The sequence below is a fragment of the Balaenoptera musculus genome, chromosome 14, assembly GCF_009873245.2.
Source record: "Balaenoptera musculus isolate JJ_BM4_2016_0621 chromosome 14, mBalMus1.pri.v3, whole genome shotgun sequence".
NCBI lineage: Eukaryota > Metazoa > Chordata > Mammalia > Artiodactyla > Balaenopteridae > Balaenoptera > Balaenoptera musculus.
In genome coordinates, this window is record NC_045798.1 from 9,603,543 (window position 1) to 9,626,301 (window position 22,759).

The 22,759-nt window shown below is 47.5% G+C and overlaps 1 protein-coding gene across 1 annotated transcript in view; it reads left to right on the forward strand.

Annotated features, from left to right (window-relative positions):
* Nucleotides 1-22,759, forward strand: part of CUX2 (cut like homeobox 2) — a 119,434-nt gene that overhangs the window by 50,937 nt on the left and 45,738 nt on the right. Inside the window, exon 4 of the mRNA XM_036823340.1 lies at nucleotides 7,507-7,585. Within this exon, the coding sequence (XP_036679235.1) occupies nucleotides 7,507-7,585 (79 nt within the window). The remainder of the gene's footprint in view (nucleotides 1-7,506; nucleotides 7,586-22,759) is intronic.

Sequence of the window (22,759 nt, forward strand, 5' to 3'; positions counted from 1 at the left end):
ATATTTGTCAGACACTTAGCAGAGTGCTTGACAGAGTCAGTGCTCAGTAGTCGCTGTTACTGTTGATAATAATAATTCTCATATCAGCCAAACAAGGTAATTGTTATCACCTTTTACAAGTGGTAGGACATCAGAATATTACTATAAGTAAAAGGGATTTATCACATAGACTCAGAGTAAGATGTGCGCCTTCTGGATGGTTTGGCCAAAGCTCCCTAATATATAAATCTCCCTGAGTACGTTTATATCCTCAGAGATAGATGGCCATGTGCTTGGATGCCTCTTCTGTTGGGGAGCTCAGTACCTCACAAGGTAACCCATTTTGAGAACTTAGAAAGATTGAGCCTCCTTGAAATTTCTACCTTCTTCCCATCCTGGGCTGCAATCTTTACAGTCCAAAATACATGTATTCTTCTCAACGCAATAGCCAGAAAGATCTTCAGCTGATTGTAGACTGCTCTTGTAGTGTGTCTCCCTGAGTCTGCTCCTCCCTCTTGGCTAAATGCACCCCCACGCGCCTCCCCACCTTCAGCCCCAGCCATGTCCTGGATCAGGAACTTACCTGCTAATCATCTCTCGAATCAGTTCTTTTCTGCCCCTCTCCAGCACCACCCTGGACCTGGACCATCACCTCCCCCAGGCCCTGCGGCAGCCCCTGAGCAGTGACCACGAGCCCCTTCCCATCTGAGCCAGTCACTCCCCTGCGTCGCGGCGGCCCAGGTTTCCTGCTGCTCCTCTGCATGGCCCACAGCCGAGGCCAACCCCGTTCTCTGTGCTCCCCGCACTGTGCTCCACACCCCTGCTCCCTTCACTCTGAGCCCTCGTTCCATCCGCCTCCATGTCTGTGCCTCCCTTACTCTCCATGACCCCCTTCTCCTGCCTGCTCCCCTCAGTGTCTGTGAACCCCAGCTCTCTGCTCCCCCTTGCTCTCCATGCCCCTGACTCTCTGCATAACCGTCACGCTCTATTCCACCTTCCTCTGTCTCCTCTCATTCTTCTTGCTCCTCTTTGCTCCCCATGTGCCCCCGGATCTTCACTCCCCAGAAGGAGAACCAGGCCTCAGAGGGTGTTAAAGGGCACTCTCCCGCCCGCCCGCCCCCGGCCATCCTGGGCTGATGCCTTTTCTCCTCCGATCTCATTCCTCTGCCTCCTCCTCTGAGGTACTGATTCTGAGACCATCTGAACACCCACCTCTCAACTGCCCATCACTCTTCAGTTTCTTCCAGAATTCCTTTGGCATCAGACCCCCCCCACCCAATCTCTCAGAACCACCGTGCCACACCCTCCCCAGAGCCCAGGACCCAGTGGTAGAGGGAAGCTGTGTCAAAGTGTGTTTCACGGAACCCTAGTTTCTAAGTTTATTCTCTGATGAAAAAGCTCCGTGACCAAATGCATTTGGGAAAACACTGGGCTAAGCTGAGTTGAAGAGCATTTTCTTCTGCAGCTCTCGTCAGAGCATCCAGTGTGCTAGTAGATTTTGTGCAATCCATGGAGAAAGCAAGTGGGGTACAGGCTTGATCACAGGTCCCTCCCTCTTTTCATGCCCGGGGGACTGTGCAGCACACTTTGAGAAACACTGGTCTCTGGTTGCAGTTCTGAGCCCTGGAATGAGAGCATGCTGGGCGCAGATACCACCTCCATCAATAACTAGTTCTTGCATATTGGCTAAGTGACTTGGCTTCCCTGAACCTCAGTTTCTTCCCCTGTAAAATGGGAGCAATAACAGTGCTCACGTCTTAGAGCTGTATGCAGACATTCCAAAGATAAGGCACTGAACACAGAATAAAGATTCAGTTTCTGGAAACTCTGTTCATTGTGAAGAGCTTAGCACAGAGCTGTTCTCAGTAGCCAGTAGATGTTGTCACTGCTGTCTCAGACAGTCATGGAAGCACAGTCTCGGGGGGCCCCCAAACTTGCCATTTTTTAACCACCTGACAGACAAATGCTAGGCAGCTAGAGCAGACTTTTGCCTCTCCTCTGGCTTAACCAGTTCTACACCTGTTAACTTTCATACTCAGGGGACCAAACACATTTTCACCCCTTATATTACTTCGGGTAGTGTGAATGCCGCCTGCTTCATCAGACGCTGAGCTATTTCTGATGGTGACCTTCTTGGTGTCTGTAGCTGGCCGCCACCTCCTCCTCCTCCTCTTCCTCCCCCAGATGGCCTTCAAAGATCTGCCTGTCACAAGCCAAATCTGTCATTCTGGACCCTTTTCTCCGGCCCTTCTGCACTGTAGGACCCAGCCATGAGGCAGAAACACATGGCCTTTTATTTAGGCCGAGCTCACCTGTTCTGGGCACGTGGGTGAAATACATTAGAGTTGCAGCTCTTGGAAAAGACATCCTGTATGGTTGGAAGAAGAATTATCTGCTTTATTAGAAAGCTTTTTTCCAACTTCCATGGGACTCTTTACCACATGTTAGCCCATTCCTCCCCCAACAGCTTCTTAGACAAATGGAGAGTATTATTCCCACATGATGGATGAACAGACTGAGGCCAAGAGATGCTTCATGACATTGGGCCCAGCACTGGATCAGGCCCTGATGCCATCAGGCCTGGCCTTTTAGAAGTAGGCAAGGTCATTGCTCTAAAACAAGACTGAACGAGGCAGGACATCCAAATGACTACTGTCTTCAAGAGTCATATTTACTATGGGAAGCCCTAAACTTGAACTAATTCAGACCTAGTGCCATTCCAGGATGTTTTTTGATCTCTGCTTTTGAAAATATTGTCCAGCCATTAGGTGAACCTCTAAAGCAGGGATCAGCAAATGTTTTCTGTTAAGGGCCAGAGAGAGTAAGTGTCTTCAGCTTTGCAAACAGAGTGTCTGTCACAACTATGCAACTCCACCATTATAGCATGAAAGCAGCCATAGACAATACATAAAAGAATGATTGTAGCTGTGTTCCAATAAAACTTTATTTAAACACACAGATGAAGGGCCACATTTGGCCCAAGGGCCATAGTTTCTTAACCTTTGATCTAGAACAGTGCTATCCAGTAGAAATAGAATGCAAACGATAGGGCTTCCCTGGTGGCACAGTGGTTAAGAATCTGCCTGCCAATGCAGGGGACACGGGTTCAAGCCCTGGTCCGGGAAGATTCCACGTGCAGTGGAGCAACTAAGCCCGTGGGCCATAACTACTGAGCCTGTGCTCTAGAGCCCGCGAGCCACAACTACTGAGCCCAAGTGCCACAACTACTGAAGCCCGTGTGCCTAGAGCCTGTGCTCTGCAACAAGAGAAGCCACCCAATGAGAAGCCCGCGCACTGCAAGGAAGAGTAGGCCCCGCTCTCCACCCTTCGCAACTAGAGAAAGCCCGCGCGCAGCAACAAAGACTCACCGCAGCCAAAAATAAATAAATAAATTAAAAAAAAAAAAAGAATGCAAACGATATAAGTAATTTAAATTTTTCTAGTAGCTACGTTATAAAAAGTAAAATGAAATAGGTGAGTTTAATTTTAATAATATATTTTATTGAACCCAGTATGTCCACAATATTATCATTTCAACATAAAATCAATATAAAAATTATTGAGATATTTTACATTCCTTTTTTCTTCCTAAGACTTAGAAATCCCATATTTTACACGTACAGCCCATCTGAATTTGAATAGTCACATTTCAAGTGCTCACTGGCCACATGGGCTAGTGCTTACTGTTTTGGACAGCACAGCTTTAATGGGGCGGGCTGACATTATAAGGAGACAGTCGTACAGATAATCAATACACAACTGATAAGCACCATGAATGGATAGTAGAGGGTGCTATGCATAGGGACCGGGAAACAATAAAGGGATCTTCTGTGACTTGCCCTCACCTCTGCCCTGAATTCCTTTTTAGAAGTCAATAGCAGGGCTTCCCTGGTGGTCCAGTGGTAAGGAATCCGCCTTCCAATGCAGGGGACGCAGGTTCGATCCCTGGTCGGGAACTAAGATCCCACATACCGCGGGGCAACTAAACCGGCGCACCACAACTACTGAGCTCGTGCACCTCAACCAGAGAGCCCACGTGCTGCAAACTACAGAGAGAAAACCCGCACGCCACAACTAGAGAGAAACCCGAGCACTGCAACAAAGAACCCGTGCCACAACAAAAGATCCCACATGCCTCAACGAAGACCCCACGTGCCGCAACTAAGACCCGACACAGCCAAAAAAATAAAGAAAGAAAAGAAATAAATTAGAAGTCAATAGAACATTCTTACGCCTATCGTAAACTCCAGCTACCACACATGCTGAGCATGGACGACTGTAAAATGAAGCATTCAGACTTTGTGCTGGCTCATCTTTGATAATTCTCCATCTAGGGATCGGGAGATGAATTGCTTTTGTTTCTCATGGCTTTTCTTGGACCTCAGGTCAGCAGCATAGCAGCACCTGACCTGGTACAGCCATAGATAGCATCTCAAGGCATCAGCATCCAAATGGGGTCCAAGTGACTGTCCCCGCTGGCTGGGATGGTTTTTCTATCCAGGAGAAAGGGGCCCACATCTGGATTCAGAACAGTAATTTCAACCCCCAGACCTGGTGTGAATCTCACTCTGCCATTTACTTACTGAGTGACCTTGGGCAAGTTACTTAACCTCGCTGAGTCTTGGTTTCCTCATCTGTACAATGGGGATAATGACAGCAGCTACCTTCAGTGATTGGTGTATGGAGAGGGATGATTATGAATAGTAAGAGCATCTGGTACATGGTAAACTCTGAATATTGCATTAGTATTATTAGTAGTGCATCAAGGATGTCCCCCCAAACTCTGAATTAATTGCCCCCTCCTCACATTAATCTGGAGACTCCAGTGTTTGCATCACCTCCTCCTGTGTTACGGTTCCTCTTTGGCATTGCTGTGTCTCCCACTCAGCTGTGAGTCCCCAGAGCAGGAACTGTGTTTTGTACATCTTAGCAAGAATAAAAATCTTCCCGTTGCCTAGATTCTAGAACATTATTTCTGTCCATCACCATCTTCCCCTTCTGGGGAGATAATTCCTGATGTTCCTTCCACCCATCAAACTGGGTCAGTCTCCCCCCACTTACACACTCTCAAGCCCCCCTGTGCTTTTCCTTTGAAGCGTTTAGCACATGTAATTAATGAATTGTCTGGGGACTCTGCTTTAATGTCCGTCTCCCCGCTGGGCTGTGAGTCCTCTAAGGGTGGGGCTTGAGGCTGCCTTATCCATCGCTGAGTTCTCAGCTCACAGTTCATGGCACATAGCAGGTGCTCAGCAAATGTTTGCTGAATGTATGAGAGACTGTCATTCACTCTGGAAGGTAAGCGACCAGAGACTGCTCCCAGAATAACAACGAGAGAGCTTAAAGAGCTTTTGTAACTGACCTTTTCAAAATCACTTGCTCAACATCCACCATATATTTCTCTCCACCTCTCTTAAATAAAAAATTCTCTGTGGGCCTTGTAAAACCTTCAAGCCATGCTGTCCAATAGAAATATAATGTGATCCACACGTGTACTTTTACATTTTGTAGTACCTACATTTTAAAAAGTAAAAGAAAACAGGTGAAACGAATTTTAATAATATATTTTATTTAACCCAGCACACCCAAAATTTTATCACTTCAACATGTAATCAACATAAGAATAGCTGATGAGCTATTGTACATTCTCATTTTTTGAACTAAGTCTTTGAAATCCGGTGCATATTTTGCACTCACAGCACATCTGGATTTGGACTTGCCACGTTTCAAGTGCTTAGTACCCACGTGAGGCTCGTGGCTGCCATATTGGAAGCTGCAGAGAAACTGCTATGGTTTTCAAATTCTTCTTCCCAGAGTGCCCTGCTGTGTGTGGAGGCGAGGCTTTTCTCAGGTGGTCTTCACAGGACACCAGAGATGAGCACAGCTGAAGTTTATCATCCAGCACTGGGCAAAACCTGTCCCCACAGGCAAGAAGGAAGGGGTTGATCATACCAAGAGGTGACATGTCTATGGGGCTTAATGCATGCTAGGAGTTTTGCAAAGGGCTTTACATTGTGTTAAGTCATTTGATCCTCTAGCGACGCTTTGAGGGAGGCTGTCATATTATTATCCCCGTTTTACAGGTGGGGAAGTAGAGGCACAGGGATTGAAGTGACCCACCTGTTCAAGGACACACAGATAATAAGTGGTGGAGCTGGGATTTGAACCCAGGCAGCCTGGCTCCAGGACCTGTGCCTCGGTTGATCACCTCTGTGAGCAGACTGTCTCAGAATTGGGCCCTGCCATTTCTCTACAGTGGTGTCACAGACAGGATCTAGAGTCAGTGCTACCCACTTGGATTTGTTCATTCAACAAATTATGTTGAGCACCTTCTGTGCACCAGACCACACGCTCACAGAGCTTACTTTGAGGGGAGGAATTCAGTAACAGACACTTCCCCAAATGGCGTTACTGGGATTCATAGGAAAAGCCCAGCTCTGAAAGAGGGTGTTGACAAGTAGATGCTCTGATAGAGTCATCATTTAGCAATTTGGCACCAGAGGGAGAGGTATGTCAGTGCCAGGGGGAATAAAGCTCTGTTTCAGTCCAAAGGGGGATGCCAGCCCAGTGTGTCCTCAAGGAGGTAGGGATGGTGACCTGTGGGTGCCAGGAGCTTGGTCCAGAAGTATGCCAGGAAGGCCCAGGACTAATGCCAAGGGGACTGGCCAAGAAGAGCCAGCATCAAGGCAGCTGTGAGGCTGGAGCTCAGAATTCACAGCCAGGAGCGGAGGGATGAGTTGGTGCTGAGCCCCAGAAACACATCTTACAGAGTCTCACTGGCAGAACTATAAAAGTCCGTGAGCAAGAGAATGAATGCATGAAAGTAGCTCCTCGCCACTGGTCATCCAGTCATTTGGTGTATTCATCAGTCAAGAGGCATTTATTGAGCACCTTTGGTATGCCGGGAACTGTTTCACAAAATGTCACTCTTGACATTTGTTGAATCTGATATCTTACTAGAGATTCAACAATTTCTCTTTAATTTTCAGTGGCAAGACATATTCCCCAGATGTGTCCCACTTTCCTACAAAATGTGTCATATTTGAACCTCCGACATTGCCCTTTAATAACAGGAATAATAGTAACAGCTGTTAATAACCTACTGTTGTGCCAGGCCCTGTGCTAAGCACTTATATATAGCTTCTTTTAATCCTCACAACAGGTCTAAGAGGTAGTTTCTATTATTTACCCCCATTTTACAGATGAGGAAACTGAGGATCAGAGAGGGGTAGTGACTTGCCCAAGGTCACACAGCCAGATGCAGTGGAGCTGAAACTTGAACCCAGACTTTCTACTCGTACTTTTTTTTTTTTTTTCTAGCAGGCAAAGGCTATTTATTTAGAACTTGCTTTGGCAAAGGAGTCAGCCACCATCACCTGAATTTTGGCAGTCTACTCCATACTTCTCCCTTCTTCATTTCCCTTCTTCCTCTCCCCAATCCCATGTTTGCACATGTAGAAAATGATCAAATTTGCTTCTAGACACAGATGCCGTGGTCACACGTGATTCTTTCTCTTGTTGTTTCCAAAGGTGGTGGCTCTTAGTAAGAGAAGTCAGGAGGCCGAAGCCGCTTTCCTGAGCGTTTACAAGCAGTTAATTGAAGCACCAGGTAAGAAATGCTTGGGCTCCATGAGTGAATAATTAACAAAAATAAACTGCTGTTAGGCCTGTTACACAGGGACCTCCTCTCAGTGGCATCTGGGGACAGGCCAAGACTCCTGGGTGAGGCCAGGCCCTCCATGGGTAAGAATTGTAGGGACTGAGGGGGTCTACACCCAATCTGGTGTGATGTGTCCCCACACGACTCCTCCATCTTACCCCACTGCCTTCCAACATCAGCCAGGGAGCTTTGGGGGGCTCCTGGTAAGATCTCCCACCTGGATCTCCTTGGGGAGCCGAGTGTCTTGCCCACCAGAACCCCCATCCCTTTGCCACAAGGGGCAGAAGGCACCCAGTGTTCTCTGCCAGCAGAGGGCGCTGGAGGAAAGACTGCAAATGTTTCCTCCAACATGGCACAGCCAACCTCAAAAATTTGATGTTCCTCAAAAACCAAACCTAAAAGAGCATATACTGTATGACTCCATTTACATAAAATATGAAGACAGGCAAAAATTAATGTCAGCACTATTCACAATGGCTAAAAGGGGGAACAACCCAAATGTCCATCAGTGGATGAATAAATAAAAGGTGGTTTACCAATCCAGTGGAATATTATTTAGCCATAAAAAGTAATGAAGTACTGACATATGCTACAGAGTGGATGAACCTTAAAAACATGCTGCTGAGTGAAAGAAGCCAGATACAAGAGGTCACACAGTTTATGATTTCATTTGTATGACGTACCCAAAGTAGGCAAATCTATAGAGACAGAAATCAGATTGGTGGTTACCGATCTGGGGGCAGGAGAGAATGGGGAGTGAATGCTTAATGGGTATGAGGTTTCCTTTTAGGGGAATAAAAATGTTCTGGGACTAGATAGAGGTGGTGGTTGCAGAACATCATGAATGTACTAACTGGCACTGAATTGTTCACTATAAAATGGTAAATTTTGCGTTACAGAATTTCACCTAAAAAAAAAAAAAAGGCACCTGTGCTGTTAGAAGTCAAGAGAGTGGTTTCTCTTGGATGGGGCGATAGTTCCTGGGAGGGGCCTTTGGGGGCTGGAGATGTTGCTTCTTGATCTGGGTGTGGATTACAGAAGTATGATCAGCTTGAGAGCCTTCAACTGTGTACCTAAATATGTAGATATACTTCTGCAAAAAGTTTCCCTTTTTTAAAATGGCCCGTCCTCTGCAACGTTTTCATTTATTGACCTAGAGATGGGAACCCAGAATGTAGTGATTTGCTTAATAATGGTGGAGCTGGGAGACGACTCCACTGTGCTAACTCCCTCCACCCACACAGCTGCAGGAATTAGTGCTATCAGGGGTGATTGGGGCTGGGGGTTTATGAAGAAGAAAATGAGATCCCATTCTAGGCTGAGCCATGGAGAAGGCAAAGTCATTTATATTTGATGTCAAGGTTGTTTGTGAGATCTTTGTGCAGGGGATGGGAAAGTCCCTCGTTCCATCTGTCTTGGGCAATTGTGGTGGTTTAAATAGTGTCCTCCCAAAATTTATGTCCACTCTGAACCTCGTAGTGTGACCTTATTTGGAAACAGGGTCTTTGCAGATGTAATTAGTTAAGGATCTCGAGATGAGATCATCCTGGACTTAGGGAGGACCCTAAATCCAATGAAGGGTGTCCTTATAAGAAGAGGAGAGGGAGTTTTGGGACACAGACACAGGGAAGAGGGCCATGTGAAGACAGAGGCAGAGTTTGGGGTGATGCAACTACAAGCCAAGGAATGCCTGAGACCACCAGGAGCTGGAAGAGGCAAGGAAGGATCCTCCGCTAGAGCCTTCAGAAGGAGCACAGTCCTGACAGCACCTTGATTTTGGACTTCTGGCCTCCAGAACTGTTAGAGAATAAACACTTTTGTGGTTTTAAGCCACCTTAGTGGGTGGTGCTCTGTTATGGCTGCCCCAGGAAACTAATACAGCAACAGTGATGTGAAGCTTCCCCTCCAAAAGCACATGGGCTGGGTGGTGAGGGAAGTCTTCTAGCCTGTTCTACTCAAAGTGTAGTCCACGGACCAGCAGCATTGGCTTCGCCTGGAGCTCGTTAGAAATACAGAACCTCGGGCCACTGAAGCCTCTGCATTTTAACAAGCTCCCCAGGGGATCTGGGAGCACGTCACAGTTAGAGAAGCACCGGCCAGGTGTAGAAGTTGCCTGTGCTCTACCCTCTGCATGTTACAAGCCCCAAGGGAACAGGCCCTACCAGTCCCTGTCTCCCTGGCACCAAGAGGTTGAGTCCAGTGCCTGATGCCTCACAGCCAGGGAGAGATGGGACTCAGCTCTTGATACATTCAACAACTGTTTCCAGAATGTCTGCTCATGTCACAACTTGGCTACTCGTGGGAGGTTATGTTCGTTTCCCATTGCTGTAACAAACTACCACAAACTGGGTGGCTTAAAACAACAAATCCTTATTCTCTCTCTGTTCTGGAGGCCAGAAGTCTGAAATCAAGGTGTCAGCAGGGCTGTGCTCCCGCCGAAGACAAACACTGTTTGGTTTAGGGAGCAGAAAGCTGAGTAACTTACATCCTTCACGTTACACACTGTATTTCAATAGGGGAGGACTCTTCCTTGCCTCTTCCAGCTTCTGGTGGCTCCAGGTGTCCCTTGGCTTGTGGCTGCATCCCTCCAATCTCTGCCTCTGTCTGCACATGGCCTTCTTCCCTCTGTGTCTCTGAGTCCCAAATCCCCCTCTCTTATAAGGACACTGGTCATTGGATTTAGGCCCCAACCAGATAATCCAGAATGATCTCATCTCAAGATCCTTAACTTAATTACATTTGCAAAAGACCCTTTTCCAAAAAAGGTCTCATTTACAGGTTCCAGGCATTAGGACATGGATGTATGTTTTGGGGTCACCATTCAGCCCACTGCAGAGGCACCTGCAGACTCGACTCGCTCTGCTCCAGTCCCGTGCTCTCCCTGATTCTGCACTCGCAGGAAGGCAGCATGGCCACATGGGTTTTCTCAGTTAGAATGCTTTGGCGGCAAGAATGGCTGGACCCAGACAGCACAGCCCTCCAGGCTCTGTGGCTCCCCTGCCGGGACATGGCTCTGTGGTATGAAGCCAAGACAGCTGTGTCTGCAGCCCTGGTTGTTATCACCCTTACTGAGGACCACACCAGGCACGTGGCCGAGAGTCCGGGAGGCCGCCCCATTCCTTGCAGCCTTTTTGCTTATGATGTCTCCACCCTTATCAGAGCTATCTGGGAAAAAATTTGGAAAAATACATCCTCTTATTTCCCACTCCTTTCAATTCTTTGGGTTGCACAGTCTCAGTGGCGAATGACAGTGGAGGGTGACCCAGTACAGACCCCAGAGATACCTCCCACGAGTCCACATGCCCAGCTCCTCCACCAGGCCTCATAGTACCTTTCCACTGTCATTCACCGCTGAGACTGTGCAACCCAAAGCACCAGGGAGCAGCACTGAGATGGGCTTGTGTTTCCAGGCTCAGACCCCAGTTCAAATCCTGCCTGTACCACTTACTCATTGGGTAACTGTGGATGAATTAATTCACCTCCCTGAGCTTCAGTCTTCACGTCTATAAATTGGGAATAATATCAGAGTCTGTCTCATACGGTCATTGGGAGGCTTCAGCGTGCATGGCACATAGCGGCGCTTGCTAAGAGTTAACTGATCTTATCATCATCTCTGTGTCCCTAGGACAAGTGAAATTCTCCAGGCCTGGGACTGAGTCATAGTAAACCTGTGTACCCTGAATCCAGTACACAGTAGGCACCTAATAATTGTTTGTTGAATGAATTAGAAATAAGATTCAGACGCAGAAAGTGGGAGAAGAGTTATTTGAATGAAAAGGTACTTTTTTCAACTAGTGCTTTCTGCTTGTCACGTGTTTATCTACTCAGGTGGCATTTATTGAGTGCCTCCTATGTGCCCAGCACTCACTAGACACTGGGAACATAGCCATGAGCCTGCCGATACAGACACGGGCCCAGACCTCAGAGGACTTGCATTCTGGTGGCAGAGGTAAACAGATCATCACTCAAGTAACCTGTTGTCTCAAACCCAGGGGAGCGTTTGGGGGTGAGAAGGGGCTTACAGCCCCCATGTGGGAGAGAGCATCATTTGTGGAGTTCACTATGGGACCCTCATCTTTCTGAAAATATGTTAACCCACGAGGCCAGAACCGCAGTGCCAGTCAGGGACCGTGAGCGCTCCCGAGATTGGCATGGAACTTCCTGGAAAGTTCCCGTGCCCTCTTGCCCCTCTCCCCAAACGGTCATTCCAAGCCTAGTGCTGACTCCACGTGTCTGATTTCCCAACTCTACTCCCCAGAAATGGAGGGGTGGGGGGGACGTACATCCCCAGCTGTCACCGAGCTAGAGAACGAGGAGCCTTAACTGATGGAGACATACCATACGAACAGCCCCTTCAGGGCTCTAATTCATTTGCAAGACATTTAAGAATAACAAAATGTTCTAATGATTTCTTAGGGGAATTAGGAGGACATATTTTTGTTCTCATTAAATTGTATCCTCAGACACAAGAACCAAATGTCAGATGTGCTGCTGGTGCTCGGAGCTTCCCTGCCGCACACACCACCCCAGCCCCTCCATAAAAATAACACTCCTGGAAAATTGGCCAGGATGAACACTCTCCTGTTTTTATACTTCTTGACAGGCAAATTATTTGTCGAAATACTTCCCCTCCACACCTCCCCCCCGAAGCCACACAAGTCCTGATTCAACATTTTTGTTTTGAGTGACTGCTGCCAACACAAATCTTTGGCAGAGAATGCGATATAGCGTGATTGCTCAGCAAGTATTTTGATAAGTGTGCAGCCTGTATGTCTGTAATTATGAAAGAAAACCGTAAATCTTTTGGATATTGTTCACACAGATGTGGCGTGAAGTGAGGAAGAAAAGCAGTAAAACGTGTTAAAAGCATAATTAATGTCATTGTTGTAGAGGATGATTTGATTTAAACCTTTCTGACTTATGTACCGGTGACGGCTGATTTCTTTATTGCGTTCGTAGAGTCACTAGGTACTGACCCAAGCTTCAGAGAGCTAACTTATTAACTGAGTGATTAGTTAAAAGCAAAAAGAAAGAAATTTAAAAACAAAACAAGGAAAGAGCAAGTAAGAGGGCAGGCAGAGGAACACTGCTGAAGAGATAAGAAGGGAGAGGTGAGTGCCCCAAAAAAAATTTTTTTTTTTTTTCTGCTTTACTTTGGTTTTTAAAAATCTGATGCAGGAGATGGCAGCTCCTCACAGGCATTCCTCTCCCGGTTCCTCCTTTCAGGAGGCAAGGCTGGGCAGCTTAGGTTGATCGAGCTGTAGCATCAGACACAGTGGGCTGGGACTCTCAGCTTGGTGTTTTTGAGCCGTGTGACCTTGGGCAGGGGCCTGAACCTCTCTGACTCTGGTTTCTGTGTCTTTAGCAGAGGGATAATAGAACCTGTCCATCAGGCCGTGTGAGGGTGCTATACCTATACATGCAGGCATGTGGGGGCTGGATAATCATCAGCCCACTGCAAAGCTGACATCGGGGTATAAGTTACGTGAGTCACACGCATTGGCTGTGGATTTCATACAGCTCTGTCAATTATCAGGGACGTGGGGTGAGAGGTTTACCCTACAGGGTTACTGAACGTGCAGTAGGACAACACTTTCCAATGTTTAGGATTTTTAAATTTTTCTCCGCAATTATAAAAGTTGCATGTACCTACTGTCAAATTCAGAAAATACGGAAATAGGAGGGGAAAACTACCTACTAGAAGAGCAGTGGTAATATTTTGTTGTTTTTCCTATCTGATCTTTTCTGCGTGTACTTTTTCAAAATGGTCATTCATTCTGCATGTACCATTTTCAATCCTGCTTCCTTTCACCCACTACAAGCATCTGTATTTCTCTGTGTGATTACGGATTCTGAGTAACTTTGGTTCCTCTTGTGTAACAGTCTCTTGTGTGGCTGTATTGTAATATACTGAACCCCATTCCCAACACTGGGTATTCGGGGTTCTTGGGAACACAAGGCGTATCGGTACTGTACTGTAGTTATAAGAGTGAGGAAGAAAACTTGGGAAAGAGAATGTATTGTAGCCACGTATTGACCACAAACCCAGGAAAAGTGGTCAGAAAGAATAAGAATTTTTTTCCTCCTTGTTAATTTATTTTGTACTTCTTTGTTTATTAGTTACACTAAATATCTTTTCACATGTTATGAACCACTCATATTTATTCTTTTGTAAATCACTGATTCATGTACCCTTAGCCCATTTTTCTATCAGAGAGATCATTTTCTTATTGATTTGTAGATACTCTTTGTATATTAGAGATACTAACCTTTGTCCTGGTAAATGTGTTTCATATCTTCTCCCCTAGTTTGCCTTTTGTTTCTTAACTTTGTTTACAATGTCTCTTGTATATGATACATGGCAGGCATTCAAAAAATATTTGCAGAAAGTAGGAAATCTTACCAGACCTTTGCTTTATGGCTTCTGGATTTATTGTCATATTTTAAAAAACCCCTCTTGCCTGAAGGTTGTAGGATTTTTTAAGTACTTTTGTGATCTGAATTTTTAGAAATTTGAATCTTTGAAGCATTTGAAATATATGGTGATGGAAGTAGAAAGGGGGATTAAGAATTTAACATTGTGTTTGTCCCAAATGACTAGTTCTACTGCCATCTAGTGGATAAGCCACCTTTGCAGATAAAGGCAATACAGATTTTAGTGTAATGAGAGACCCATTGCTGTCTTTGGCTGCCCTCACCTCCTTCCCTTCCTCCCTGTATATGCCTCTGCCCATTTGGTCCTGTTGAGCTCAGGGGAGCACAGAAGGGTAATATAAAAGGTTATTTAACCCATAAAGAAAGGAAAAGTTTAACAGCAGATTTTCCAGAGATGGTACTTAATTTCAAAAGGCATTGTCTCCCCATTTTCTGCCACACCTTTGCCTCTGCCATTTCTTCTACCAGGAGTGCCCTTTCCCCCTAGCCACCTGTCTGATTTTTTACTACTCCTGGCAGCTAAGGGTTGAAAGGTGATTAAAGGAAAGCATCCAGCATGATGCTGGTACCCAGTGGGTGCTCAATAAACGGCTGCTCCCTTTCAGAAGGGATGACAGGCGTTTCAGCTGTGGCTTTTCATCAGCTCATTCTCTGAGCACCTACCATGTGCTGAGCCCTGTGGGAACTCAAACTTGAGCCCTGCCCTGCCCTTGGAGTCCAGCAGGTGCCACATGCCCCAAAGACAGACGGCCAGAACACCCAGCAGAAAAAGGGCTTCAAGGTGGGAAGGCCAGGAGAGGTGCCTCAGGGAGAGCAGCCTTTGAATTTAAACGATGAGCTACCATCCTTGTGGGGCGGTTTCTTGGGTGCTCCCTGTGTGTCAGGCAGTGCGCTCAGCCCCTTACAGAAAGGATTTCACTTATCCCCTCTGCCCCTTGGAGGTAAGTATTGCCATCCTGCCCTGCTGTGTGGCTGAGGCAATGCAGGATCAGAGAGGTCAAGCCACTTGCCCAAGGTCACACAGCAGAGAGGTAGTGGAGCCTGAATCTTGATCCCTGGCTCCAAACCCAGATGCAGGATTAACTTTAAAATTGAAAAGGTTGGGGGACTTCCCTGGCCGTCCAATGGTTAAGACTCCATGCTACCAATGCAGGGGGCCCGGGTTCGATCCCTGGTCAGGGAACTAAGATTCCGCATGCTGCACGGTGTGGCCAAAAAAGAAAAAAAAATTGAAAGGGTTGGAACAAAAACATTAGAGATTTGCCATCTAAATACAGTGAAAAACAGCTAAGGGTCTTTGCTGCCAGTAAGTTGAGAGGTTCTAGGGTGAGAGGATGAGCCCTTTGTAGAAATGCAGATGTGTTAGCTGGAGGAAGAACGTTACCCCTCACAGACAAGTACACCTGGTCCTCCTGGCCCAGGGCTCCAAAGGCTGGTACTTTTCTTGAGGAGAAATTGAGTCACAAAGCTCCAAATTCAGGGAGCAGAGAGATGCCAGGAGGAGCGCTAGCAGGACTCTAGGCTGAAGGACCCTCTCACAGGGTGGGGCCAGTCCCCGTTCTGCCACCGTGCATCCTGTGTCACACCTGACTTCTTTGATCCTCAGTTTCCCCACTTGTGAAATATGGATAATGATCTCACCTAAGTATAGGCCCATTGGGTGGATTCAGTGGGAATGGAGAACACTTAACATGGTGCCTGGCACAGAGTAGTAGCCCCATGCAATTCATTCAACGGACATTGAACTCCTACTGTTTGATAGGCACTCTCCTCAACACCAGGGGCACAATGTTAAGCAAAACAGACACTGTCCCTGCCTGCCTGGAACTTCCTGTGCAGCTTAGTCTATGGAAACTTCGCTTTTATTACAATGGACATGGATTTGAGTCCCAGCTCTGCCGCTCCCTGGATGGGTAACCTTGAGTAACTAGCTCTACCTCTCTGAGCCTCTGTTTCCTCCTCTGGAAAAGCACACTTACCTTCTGGTACCTCTGGGAGGATTAAGCAAGGTGAAGAGTACAAAATCCTAAACTGGTGTCTGGCACACAGTAAATGCTCAGTAGACCAGTGGCTGCCGTTGCTGTTGGTGGTGGTGTTACTGTTACATCACCACCCAGTGCCAAGAAGGAAGACCCTCTCCAGCCCCTCTGTCCATGCTTAAGCCGGGAGACCCCGAAGCAGCCAGCCCTAGCGATGGAGGGAAGAAAGCACGGCCCCCATTTGCATACAAGGGCTGGGCAGCCCATCTGCTATCAAAAAGTTAGGATTAAAGGATCAAAGTTAGGCTCGCTGCCGCCGTCAGTAGCCTGAACCTCCTGCCCACACAGGCGCCCGGAGCCGGGGCCCAGATGGGAGAAGGCTTCTGTCTCAGAGATACTTTGGAGGGGCACACGCATACTTCTGCATATATGTGTTTCTAAACAGCCTCTCGGACAGCCTTTGCGGCTCCAGCTTTCCTAAAAAAAGCTCTGAGCACCGCTTTCCTTCAGATGGACACAGTGGGAGGAATGAGACATCTTTCCCTAGATTCACGACTCTCCCACACAGCCCCATAGACACTTTTTTAAAAAAACACCAACAGCATCAGCTAGTGGTAGAAGATGGAATAGATGATGTTCTATCCATCTCCTCCTACAGCGGCTTTGGAAAGCCTGGTGTGAGATTAAAATATTATAAATCCGTTGGCAGTATTCTCTAGGGGTTTAGGTCCAATGTAACCAAAATGAATTAGTCATTTTATTAAGCAGTTTATGCATAAAGAGCAAGTTGATGGCTGTAAGACAAAGGCACTCTACTTCCTGACGACGTTCCCCCTCCCCGCATGCCCATCAGGACCTGCCACCTCGGATGGTTCATATTTGATCTTCCGTGTCTGCCAACGTGCTTAATTAATCCAAAGGATATGTAGTCATACACTTCTGATTTGGGGTCCCCTGTTTTGGGCTTTTTTATTCAGGTTGGATCTAAAGCCGTTTGATTCCCGCTGCCACTGCCCTTGTCTATATACTGACAGTGTGTATGTTGCAGGAGTGAAGTGGGGGAAATAAAGTCCCGCTCACAGCTCTGGGCAGCCACATGTCTCGGCTGAAAGGTTTCCAGTGGAAGCGCTGAGCCCGGCAGAAAGCCAGGCTCCCTGGCTCCAGACGAGGAGCTACAGGGATATTCTGTCACTTCTCCTGACACTGGGGTATGTGGCTTGCCAGACGTTGGAGGGGCACACAGGTCGCTTTGGAGACTGGGGGTCAGCGGGACCCCGCGCTTCCCCAAGTGGGGTCACCTGACATAGGGAGCAGCCTTGGTGTACCTGGCGCAACACAGACTTTGACTACATTGCACACCAGGTATCACCTTTCTAGTTCCTTCTAGAGAAAGTCTCAGTCAGGTGCTAAAGCATCTTAAATGCCTATAGAACACCTGTGAATCTCTCCTTTTAACCAAGGAAGAGCCGGCCTCAAGCTCAAGGTCTTGAGCAGGCAATGGGGATGTAACTAGAATTTAATAACATCAGTTTCTTGATTTTTCCTTTGTATTTATTTTAATGGTTAAAACACCTTTTTATGATACAGAATCCCAATGATATACTTACAATAGTGAAACAAATATTCCTTTAAAATATATTTAAGTTAAAAACATCAAATCACGTAAGGACAGATATCAAGTTGGTAATATTTTGGGGGGCAGGTGGATGCAGCTTAAGGTGTGACATGAATCAGCAGCATTTGACGATTGGGCCACCCTGGGTTCAAATCCAGCTCTGCCTCTTTCAGCAAGTGGCTTCCCTCTGCTGGGCTGCAGTTTTCTCATCTGGAAAATGGGGAGGATAGCAATGTCTCATGTGGTTGTTTTGATGATTAAATGAGGTATAAATATCTGCAAAGTACCTGGCGTATGTCAGGGTGCGGGGGGTGGTGGGGATGAAGAAATGTCAGTTCCCTGGAGCTTTTGGCTCAAGATGCTGGGTGGGCATCTCATCTGCTCTTTACCCCAGCTTCCTGGATGTGGGTGCCCCATCCGCCCCAGAATGAATGTTTGCTAGAGTTGGGAGGATGAAGACCAGAAACTAGTGTTTGAAGAGCCAGAGCCTGCTCTGAACCCAATCACCACCCACCAGCACCCAGACCAGCCTACAGGGAGGAGAGGTGAAGCTGGCACCGACAATTACCCGGGCATCGCCAGCCTCTCTGAGCCCCATGTCCTCATCAGTAAAAGGGGTCAGTTGTTGTGAAGATGAAGCTACGCTGTGTTTCTGGGACAGTGACTCAGGGGGATTGGTCAGGATGGTCTGCCAGCGTGTCTTGGTCTAATGGGAGCTGTCTCTCCTGGTGCTTCCTGGGTCTGGATTATTCTCTCTCAGCCCCCTGCTGGCTTCCTCATTTCCTTCAGGGCTCTGCTCAAATGTCACCTCCCTGACCAGGCTGCCTCAATTAGCACACTGCCCCCAAGCACACACCTCAGGCCACTCTCTCCCCCAACCCTGCTGTTTTTGTTCTCAGCCCCCTTACAGCCGTTGGTTTAGTTGTCCTTTGTCCATCTCTCCCCTCTAGAATGTCAACCCCAGGAAGGCAGGAATTTCCTCTTATTTACTGCTGTGTCTCCAGGGCCCAGAAACTTCCCTAAGTAGATGCTCAGGAAGTATCTAGCAACCGAAGAAATGGTATCTGACACATAGCAGGTGCTCAGTAAAAAGGTACTAATGAATAAATGGCTGAATTACAGACTGTATTAATTTCCTCCTGCTGCTGTAACAAATGACCACTAACTTAGATGCTTAAAACAAGTGACATTTCTTGAGCACCTACTGTGTGAAAGGCCTTGGGAGAAAGGGGTTGCTGAGGGATGAAAGCTAGATGCCCCCAGACCCCTGTGACTGTCAGGTTCTCTGAGAAACCTCCTCCCAACATTTCAAAGATTTGCTGTCATTTCTGTCTCTTTCACTTTGTATTTGTAAGAGCAGCCAGTGACGTTTAGCTGATGCATCAACTAATACCAGTTGGACAAAGTAAGCAGGAAGCCCTTGGATGTTTCAGCTACCCCAGCTGAGCATTTTACTTATGCGTAACTTGGCAGAATCTTCCAGTCATCTGAATGCTAATATTTTTTTTTCTACCTAACTCAGTCCCCAGCAATGTAGCTCAGACCTCCGTGGATTTCTCCCAGATGGGGGAGTTGGGAAGAAATGAGTTTACCCACGCGCCGTAAAGTCTAGGAATTCTGTGGGGAGGAAATAAAGAATGGAATATGCCTGCGGAAGTAAGTGATCATAGTTGCTATGCACTCTTCAGAGCAGGGACCATACTCAACCCACCGCCCTGTTCCTCAGTAGTTGGAGAGGATGAACATACAGGAGGATCAGAGCCCAGCACCTGCTGCTTTGTCTTATGAAGCACACTTGTCTTCCTGGACGACTGGTGAAATGGGTGCAGCAGGAGGGAAGTAGGTTAGGCTTAAGTAAGAACTTCCTTCCTATGAGACTTGGAGTCTGGCAGCTCCTTAGTCCTGCCTTTCTCACAGTTGGTATCCAGCCAGTTGCCATGTATTATGGGTTGAATTGTGTGCCCCCAAAAGATATGTTGAAGTCCTAACCCCTGGTACCTGTGAATGTGACCTTATTTAGAAATAGAGTCTTTGCAGATGTGATCATGATAAGGCAAGGTCCTTAGGGTGAGACCCTAATCCACCATGACTGGTGTCCTTATAAGAAGAGCAGAGAGACACACAGAGAAGAGGGCCAAGTGATGACAGAGGCAGAGATTGAAGTGATGCCACCACAAGCTGAGAAATGCCAAGGATGCGAGCAACGCCAGAAGCTAGGAGAAAGCGTGGAACAGATCAAGAGAGCACAGCTCTGCCAGCACCTTGATTTTGGACTTTGAACCTCCAGAGTACACACGATGTATTAGTTTTCAGAGGCTGCCATGCCAAATTTCCATAAACTGGATGGTTTAAAACAATGGAAATTTATTCTCTCGGTTTTGGAGGCCAGAAGCCCAAAATCAAGGTGCTGGCAGTGTTGGTTCCTTGTGGAGGCGCACAGGGAGAATCTGTTCCATTCCTCCCTCCTAGCTTCTGGTGGTGGCCGGCCATCGTTGGCATTCCTTGGCTTGTAGACACATCATTTCAATCTCTGCCTCTGTCTTCGCAGGGCCTTGCCTGTGTGTTGTCTCTCTGTGTCCTCTCCTCTTATTGTAAAGACACCGGTCATTGGATTAGTCAACCCTAATCCAGTCGACCTCATCTTAACTTGATTTCATCTGCAAAGACCCTGTTTCTAAATAAGGTCAGTTTCACAAGTTCTGGATGGACATGAATTTGGGGAAATGCTATTCAACCTAGAACACCACACCCCGTCAGTTCTTCCTATCTACCTCTTGTGTCTGAGCACTTCCCCCCACTCCTCCTGCCACCGCCCTGATCCCAGCATCGCTGCCTGGACTATTGCAGTAGCCCCCTGTCTGGCACCCTCTACAGCCCATTTTTCTTGCAGCAGCTTGGATGAGCCTTTGAAAAAGGCGAATTAGAACATGTCACTTCCTAATGCTCTTAAGATAAGTCCTTTCCCCATCCATATTATCTGACGGGGATGTCAGCTACACATAGGGCCACTCCTGTGCCCCCCACAGATAGATGCTCAACAAACTCTTGCTGCGTGAAGCAGGTGCATGGACTCATAGGTCCCCCTGTGAGCTCTGCCCACTTTAGATTCACCACTGTGGAATGTACCAGCACCTCAACATGGGCTCCACACCCCAGACTCCAGAGTCTAGCTGCAGCTCCACAGGAGAGGCACTGTGACTATCCCCATTTTACAGACCAGGAAACTGAGGCTCTGAGAGGCAGAAGAGTAATCACATATTGGTTTGGGTCCCCTGGAAGCATTCACATGCCAAGATGGCACCAGATGTGCAAGAGATTTATTGGGGAAGATGCCTGTGAAGGATGAAGGAGAGGGAGAGGAGGAGACCAGGAGTGCCTTCACTTGGTGATGCTGGTCTAACACCTGGGAAGGGAGAGAGGGAAGGAAGGAGGGTTGGTAGGAGGAACCTCAAACTGCAGTGCAGGTCTGAAAAAGTCTCAGCCAAGCTAAAACTAACAGGACCCCCAAAGCAGGATGCAATAGTCTGCTCAGGCTGCTATAGGAAAACACCACAAACAGGTGGCTTAAACAACAGAATTTTCTCTCTTACAGTTCTGGAGGCTGGGAAGTCCAAGATCAAGGTACCAGCAGGGTTGGTTTCTGGTGAGAGCTCTTTTCTTGGCTTGTAGATGGCTGCCTTCTTACTGTGTCCCCACATGGCCTTTCCTTTCTGCACGTGCAGAGGGAGAAAGCTCTAGTGTCTCTTCCTCTTCTTGTAAGGGCACCAGTCCTATCAGATTAGGCCCCACTCTTAACAACCTCATTTAACCTTAATTACTTCCTTAAAGCCCTGTCTCCAGATACAGTTGCATCAGGGGTTAAGGCTTCAACATATGGGTTTGGGGGAAAACATTTTAGTCTATAATACTAGGTTGCCTTTTCCAGCATCGGCAGGAGTGGCCCAGCCCTACTGTCCCTGTCTTGCTCATTCATTGGCTGAGAGCAGGCCTGGGGAAACCTGGCCTCCAAACAAACACTGCAGTGTATCCGAAGGTGCAGCGCCTGGAGACTGTCACCAACTCCTCGCAGGACGTTCTTTCTTGAAAGGAGAGCTGGGTGGCACATCCCACACTGCCACAAGTCATAAGAATAAGGGTAACGCTCACTTAGACTCTTAGGTGCCAGGCACTGTCACAGGGGCTCAGCGTGCTCATGGAGTCCCTGCACAGCCCTCTACAGTAGGTCCTGTTGTTATCCCTGTTTTACTGATGGGGAAACTGAGGCTCAGGGGACCTAAGTGACTTTCCCTAAAGTTGTCACAGCCAGGATTTGACCATCAGCCTCCCAACCTATCCCTCTCCCCCTTTATCTGAGAGTGGCTTTGGGAATTTGGAGGATTCACAATGTTCAAACCTCAAGTGTCAAGTTCAGCTATGAAGGCGTTTAATAATCACCCTCCCTGAGCATCCCAGCGCCAAGGAATAGGCCCAGGGCCAAAAGCACTCACTTTGGCAGGACCACACCCCTATCTGGTGATAACCAATGTTGATTGAGTGTGTGCCTCAAGGATACTTGTAATAGAAATTTGGAGCCCAGAGAAGTCTGATGCTTTGTCCAAGGTCACACAGCAAGCCTGTGGCAACGCCAAGAACAGAGCCCTCATTCTCGTGCTTCTGGCCTAATAATCCCCCATGCCCTCCCTCAAGGCAGCTTAGCCCACTACAAAGAGTCACCAGGCACTCCGGGTTCAAATCCCACCCCTGCCACTTCTGAGCTCAGCCACCTTGGGCACATGGAATCTCCTCTCTGGGCCTTCATTTCCTTGTCTGGAAAATGGAAATAGCAGCATCTACCTTATTGGGTCTCACCTTGGGGAAGTGATCTCACTCCCCCATGCCTCAGTTTCCCCATCTATAGAATGAAAACACAACAGCCCTACTAACAGTGTTGTGGTGAAGACTGTATGAATTCTAATCGATTTAAAGTGCTCCGGCTGTTAGGATTTGGCCACAGCCTGACTTCGGGTGAGTCATCTGCACCTCCCCCGACTTCCTCTCTCAAATTGGGGATCTAGGAGGAAGCACAGTGTGGGAAGAGAAGGCCGAGGCCCAAGG